The sequence below is a fragment of the Melanerpes formicivorus genome, unplaced genomic scaffold (genome assembly GCF_026170545.1).
Source record: "Melanerpes formicivorus ecotype bairdi unplaced genomic scaffold, bMelFor1.0.p_v2 SCAF_542, whole genome shotgun sequence".
NCBI lineage: Eukaryota > Metazoa > Chordata > Aves > Piciformes > Picidae > Melanerpes > Melanerpes formicivorus.
In genome coordinates, this window is record NW_027142894.1 from 21,127 (window position 1) to 27,697 (window position 6,571).

Below are 6,571 nucleotides of genomic sequence, written 5' to 3' on the forward strand. Positions count from 1 at the left end.
CTCCCAGCAGAGGGCTTCCAGCCCTGCCAGCACTGCTGTGGCCTCCTGAGGCCCTTGAACTGTCTTGAACTGGGGAGTGCAGAACTGCACCCAGGGCTCCAGAGGTGGCCTCCCTAGGGCAGAGCAGAGGGGCAGGAGAACCTCCCTTGCCCTGCTGCCCACAATGCATGCTCCCCAGGACCCCATTGGCCTTCTTGGCCCTGAGGGCACACTGCTGGCTCTGGGTCACTTGTCCCCCAGCACTCCCAGGTGCTTCTCCTTGGAGCTGCTTCCCAGCAGGTTCCCCCTTGAGTGTCCTGCTGCAGGAGGCTGCTCCTCCCCAGGAGCAGGCCCCTACCCTTGCCTTGGTTGCTCTCCATGAGGTTCCTCTCCCCCAGCTCTCAGCCTGTCCAGCTCTCACTGGGCTGTCAGCCCCTGCTCCCAGCTGGGTACCATCAGCCAACTGGCAGAGGCTCCACTCTGTGCCTTCATCCAGCTTGTGGGAGGAGATGCTGAGCACAACTGGACCCAGTCCTGACCCCAGGGAACACTGTGAGCCACAGACCTCCCCCCAGGCTCAGTGCTGCTGCTCACAACCCTCTGAGCTGCAGTGGTGGGCAGAGGCAGCACAGCTGTCCTGAGGGCCAGGAGGGCAAAGGGAAAGATTTCTGCCTTTGGGGTAAGGGCAAGGAGAGCACAGCAGAGCCCTGAGCCCACTCACACCCTCAGCTGGGCTTCCCCAGCTGCCCTGACTGGTAGCCCAGGCAGCCCTGGGCCAGCAAGGGGCATGTGCTCCATCTGCCTCCACGCTCTGCACACGAGGAGGAGGAGCTGCAGCCTGTGTGACAAGGCTGAGAGGTTCCCCAGTGAGCCCAGGCAGGGGTACCACGGCCCCCAGAGCAGTGCTGCTGTGCACAGCCCTCCTGCCTCCTCCCCTGCTACCCTGAGCCTCTGTGCCTTCAGCTCTGAAGCTGCCACAGCAGGGAGCAGCCTGCAGCACTCGTGGCAGCAGAGCAGAGCCAGGCTGGCAGAGCAGGGACACACAGCAGAGGCTTCCTCTTCTGAGGATAAAGGGCAACAGCTTTGAGCTGGGAGAGGGGAGGCTGAGACTGGAGGTGAGGAAGAAATCCTTGGCAGTGAGGCTGGGGAGACTCTGGCACAGGCTGCCCAGAGAGGCTGTGGCTGGGGGTGCAGAGGAGGCCTCAAAGAGGAGCAGAGGCTGCAGAACCTCCCCTGTGGGGCCAGGCTGGGAGAGCTGGGGCTGTGCAGCCTGGAGGAGAGAAGGCTGCAGGGAGACCTCAGAGCAGCCTTGCAGTGCCTGAAGGGCTCCAGGAGAGCTGGGGAGGGACTCTGGACAAGGGCTGGGAGTGCCAGGCTGAGGAACAATGGCTTTGAGCTGGGAGAGAGGAGACTGAGAGTGGAGAGGAGGAAGAAATGGTTGAGAGTGAGGCTGGGGAGACTCTGGCACAGGCTGCCCAGGGAGGCTGTGGCTGCCTCCTGCCTGGAGGTGTTGAAGGCCAGGCTGGATGAGGCCCTGAGCAGCCTGTGCTGCTGGGAGGTGTCCCTGCTGCCCAGGGCAGGAGCTGGCTGAGCTTTGAGCTCCCTCCTAACCCAACCCAACCCACCCCAACCCAACCCAATCCAACCCACCCCAGGGCTGTGTGATTCTCTGATTTCCTCTCATCCTGGCCCCTCAGAGCAGCTTCTGGAGGGAGCAGCTCCTCAGCAGCAGCAGCAGGGACCCCTGGGGGCTCACAGCTTCCATTCCAGCACCCAGAGCCAGTCCTGAATCTTCAGCTTTATTTCTCTATTGGCCAGCAACTTAGAAGTGGGTTAAAAAACAACACCCAACAACAAGCCATGAATATTGTTACACAGGAAACAAACCCACCCCAGCCCACAGCAGTATCAAACAACTGAAGGGACAGAAGCCAACCCACTGCTGGGATCTCCTTCTTCCTGGCCTCTCCCAGCCCTGGGTGAGGATGAAATCTGCAGGGCAGGGCTGAAGGCAGCTCTGTAAGAGATGCTTGAGAGCCTAGAAACACAGCTTCAAGCCCCAGGCTCAACCTTTCCTCCTCTCAGTTAGTGGTCAGTAGGTGTCAGGAGCTGGATTACAAACCAAGGAATCACTCAGGGAGTTCTCCTTTAGGGCATTTGGCTTTCCCCTCTGTCCCTCTGCTGTGGAACAGAGGACATCCCCCATGGGTTCCTCCCCCTCTCTCTCTTTCTCTTCCCTGCATTAGTTAAGGATTATTTCCTGGGGCTGATGTTGAGGAGGGCAGCTCCAGGCAGAGCTGCTCTGAATTCCCCCTTTAGCACCAGCCCAAGATTCCTGCTCTGGAACAGCTAAACCCAACCCCCCCCACACCTCCATCCACACACAGAGGCTCTTCAGAGGGGCTGGGTGACTCTGCTCCTCTCAGCTCTCTGCTGCCAGGGCACAGGGCTCAGCTGGCACCACCAGAAGACCAGGAGAGGGATGCAGTTTGCTGGGTGTCCACTGCTCAGGCACACCAGAACCCCACAGCTCTTTCTGCTCCAGGGCTGTACCAGGCACACCAGGAAGGGGAGAGGAACACCAGGGGGCACACAAGACCCTGCTGGCATCACCCTGGTGCCAGGCCCATGGCAGGGGGGATGTCTGTGTCCTGCATGTATCCAGGACCCCAAAGCAGAGGGCAGGGGCAGTCAAAGCCTCTTCCTCTGCAGCAGCTAACCCAGCACTCCCCCTCTGCCACTACACTGGGGCAACTGCTTGAAGCTGACTCTCCTGACCAGCAAGCAGCAGCTGGGCTCCCAGGTGCCACTGCAGCCCCTCAGCTGGTTCCTGAGCTCTCTGGAGGCCCACAAAACATCTGCAGAGCTTCATTTCCTGCCCAGAGGAGACAAGGCTGGAGGTCTGAGTGAGCCAAGCCAAGCTGAGGGCCTCCTCCCTCCACAGGCAGCAGAGCTGAGAAGGTAGAACCGAAGGGGCCAAAGACACAGCAGCTCCACAGGCCTGTCCTTCACCACACCTCAGCAGGGGATAGGGAGGAGGAAACTGACTCCTCTCTCTCCTGCTGGAAGCCACTCAACAGACCAGGCCAGGCCAAGAGAATCAGGAAGCAGTCCATCCTCCTGGCTCCAGAATCACTGGAGGCAAAAGGCCTCTGGGGGCTTCTAAGGGCACCGTGATGGGGAGCAGCTTCGAGGAGGAGGAGGAGGAGGAGGAGGAAGCATGGCTGGGAAGTCCTAAGGCACCATCAGAGCCATGACAAGATTTCAGCTGCACCAAGCTGTGCTCCCAGTCAGCAAGGAGAGGAGCTGCTGCTCCAAGGACCCTCTCAGGGGGAGAGCTGCCGTGCTGGCACTCCGGCGCCCGCTCGGGGAAGAGGGAGAGAAACCTTCCACGGATGAGAGACTCAGCTCTGGCTCCAGCTCAGCACAGAAACATCATCTGTCCTCACAGCAGAGGCCTGGTGCTGCTGAGCCACTTCTCAGAGATCAAACCACGGCTCCTCTTCCACCACCCTGAGCCCTGGCCGCTGGCTCCGGAGAAGCGGCCCTGGGTAAGCGCTGCCGGGGAGTTACGTCAAGGGGCTGCCTGGCTAAAGCTTCTGGCAGAGGGTCCACAGCTCTTTGGGTTACTGACAACGAAGAGGACCTGCTTCTTCCCTCAATGAGGAGGCTGGGACCTTCCCCCAGAGGGGCAGGGAAGGGGAGGCAGAGCCAAGTCCTCGGGTTACAGACGCTTCTGTGGCGGTGCTGGAGCGAGGGCAGGAGGGGCAGGCGCGAAGGGAAGCGGCGGAGGGGCGGCCCCAGAGCTCCTGCTGCTCTCAGTAGGGCTCTGCCTTCAGGCTCCTGTACAGGCAGCAGGTGAAGATCATCCCAAAGATCTGCGGGGTGTGAAGAGGAGAGAGAGGAAAGGGCTGAGAAACCAGTGGCTTGCAACTGCCAGCCCGGCCCCCAGCCCGCCGCTGCCAGGGGACGGCGAGCTCCAGCCTGCAGCCAGCGGCAGCAGAGGGCATCTGTGCTAATCCTCCTAATCAATCACCAGCAGCTTCGCTGGGAGGGGGGCAGGGAGCTTTTGGCTACCTGCCAGCACAAAGGGGAAGATGAGGACCTGCAGCTGGAAGAAAAGAGTTTCCCCTCTGAAAGGGGAGGGGGGTTGGCCTCTCTCCCCCCCTACTCATCTCCCTCCCCCCCCTACGCATCTCCCTCCCCCCCCAACTCATCTCCCTCTCCCCCTACTCATCTCCCTCTCCCCCCCCCTACTCATCTCCCTCTCCCCCCCCTACTCATCTCCCTCCCCCCCCACTCATCTCCCTCCCCCCCAACTCATCTCCCTCTCCCCCCTACTCATCTCCCTCCCCCCCCAACTCATCTCCCTCTCCCCCCCACTCATCTCCCTCCCCCCCACTCATCTCCCTCTCCCCCCTACTCATCTCCCTCCCCCCCAACTCATCTCCCTCTCCCCCCCACTCATCTCCCTCCCCCCCCACTCATCTCCCTCTCCCCCCTACTCATCTCCCTCCCCCCCAACTCATCTCCCTCCCCCCCCAACTCATCTCCCTCCCCCCCACTCATCTCCCTCTCCCCCCCCACTCATCTCCCTCCCCCCCTACTCATCTCCCTCTCCCCCCTACTCATCTCCCTCCCCCCCAACTCATCTCCCTCCCCCCCACTCATCTCCCTCTCCCCCCTACTCATCTCCCTCTCCCCCCTACTCATCTCCCTCTCCCCCTACTCATCTCCCTCCCCAACTCATCTCCCTCCCCCCCTACTCATCTCCCTCTCCCCCCTACTCATCTCCCTCTCCCCCCTACTCATCTCCCTCCCCCCCCACTCATCTCCCTCTCCCCCCACTCATCTCCCTCCCCCCCACTCATCTCCCTCCCCCCCTAACTCATCTCCCTCCCCCCCTAACTCATCTCCCTCTCCCCCCTACTCATCTCCCTCCCCCCCCACTCATCTCCCTCTCCCCCCTACTCATCTCCCTCTCCCCCCCTACTCATCTCCCTCCCCCCCTAACTCATCTCCCTCCCCCCCTAACTCATCTCCCTCTCCCCCCTGTGGTGTTCTTCAGTGTGAGACCTTCGGGATGACTTCAAAGGCCATGAAGTGGGGTAGGAAACTCCTCCAGATGCCACCCAGAGCACACCCCCACAAGAGGCCTCTCACAGGCTGCCAGCCTGGCTGCCAGGAACCTCCCCACAGCCCTGCAGCAGAAGTCTCTCCCCCAGGCACTCCTTCACCACAGGCAGACTCCACAGACCAAGCCACAGGCAAAAGCTTTCCCTTTGGAGCTGGGGAATCTCCAGGCCCTCAAAGAACCTGGCAGCTTCTCTTTGCCAGGCAGGGAAGGACCCAAAACATCTGGTTGACTTTTCCCCCTCCCCCCACCCCAGCTCTGGGGTTCCTTTAGCTTCTACTCAGCAGCCCCAAAACCCCAGCCCAGGCTCCTCACCTGCACGCAGGCAATGCTGATCCCCACGGCCCCAATGATCTTCAGGTGCTCCTGAATGAAGTTCTCCAGCTTGGTGATGCAGCCACTCTGCAGGGAGAGAGGAGCAACATGGGACATCAGCTGCATTTCAACCTCTTCTTCACCCCAGCCCAGTGGCTGCAGCCCTTGAGAGCAATCACACAATCACCAAGGGTGGAGGAGACCTCAGAGATCATCAAGTCCAAGCTGTCACCACAGACCTCATGGCTGAACCATGGCTCCAAGTGCCACATCCAATCCCCTCTTGAACACCTCCAGGGATGGGGACTCCACCACCTCCCTGGGCAGCACATTCCAATGGCTAACAACTCTCTCTGGGAAGAACTTTCTCCTCACCTCCAGCCTAAACCTCCCTGGCACAGCTTGAGACTGTGTCCTCTTGTTCTGGTGCTGGCTGCCTGGGAGAAGAGCCCAAGCCCCACCTGGCTCCAACCTCCCTTCAGGGAGTTGCAGAGAGCAAGAAGGTCTCCCCTGAGCCTCCTCTTCTCCAGGCTAAGCAACCCCAGCTCCCTCAGCCTCTCCTCACAGGGCTGTGCTCCAGACCCCTCCCCAGCTTTCTTGCCCTTCTCTGGACACCTTCCAGCAGCTCAACCTCCTTCCTAAACTGAGTGGCCCAGAACTGGACACAGGACTCAAGGTGTGGCCTCAGCAGTGCTGAGCACAGGGCACAATGACCTCCCTGCTCCTGCTGGCCACACTCTTCCTGGTGCAGGCCAGGATGCCATTGGCCTTCTTGCCTGCCTGGGCACACTGCTGGCTCATGTTCAGGCAGCTGTCAACCAGCACCCCCAGGTCCCTCTCTGCCTGGCTGCTCTCAGCCACTCTGACCCCAGCCTGTAGCTCTGCCTGGGGTTGCTGTGGCCAAAGTGCAGCCCCTGGCACTTGGACTTGTTGAATGCCATCCTGTTGGCCTCTGCCCATCTGTGCACCCTGGCAAGGTCCCTCTGCAGAGCCCTTCTGCCCTCTAACAGATCAACATCTGCTCCCAGCTTGCTATAAGAAGCAGTGCCTGGGAACCATCCCCTCACCTGGCACTCCTGGAAAAGCTACCCTGATGGTCTGGACTGCATCCTGGGGTGAATGGTCAGGGCTGGAAGGGACCTC

General features: G+C 60.9%; 1 protein-coding gene across 3 annotated transcripts in view; it reads right to left on the reverse strand.

Annotated features, from left to right (window-relative positions):
• Positions 1 to 1,762: 1,762 nt before the first annotated feature.
• Positions 1,763 to 6,571, reverse strand: part of CD151 (CD151 molecule (Raph blood group)) — a 54,541-nt gene continuing 49,732 nt past the window's right edge. For all 3 annotated transcript variants that reach the window (XM_068170712.1, XM_068170710.1, XM_068170711.1), the window contains 2 exons: positions 5,429 to 5,515; positions 1,763 to 3,857 (listed from right to left, as the gene is read on the reverse strand). In XM_068170712.1, the coding sequence (XP_068026813.1) occupies positions 3,798 to 3,857; positions 5,429 to 5,515 (147 nt within the window). In that variant the 3' untranslated portion in view covers positions 1,763 to 3,797. The remainder of the gene's footprint in view (positions 3,858 to 5,428; positions 5,516 to 6,571) is intronic.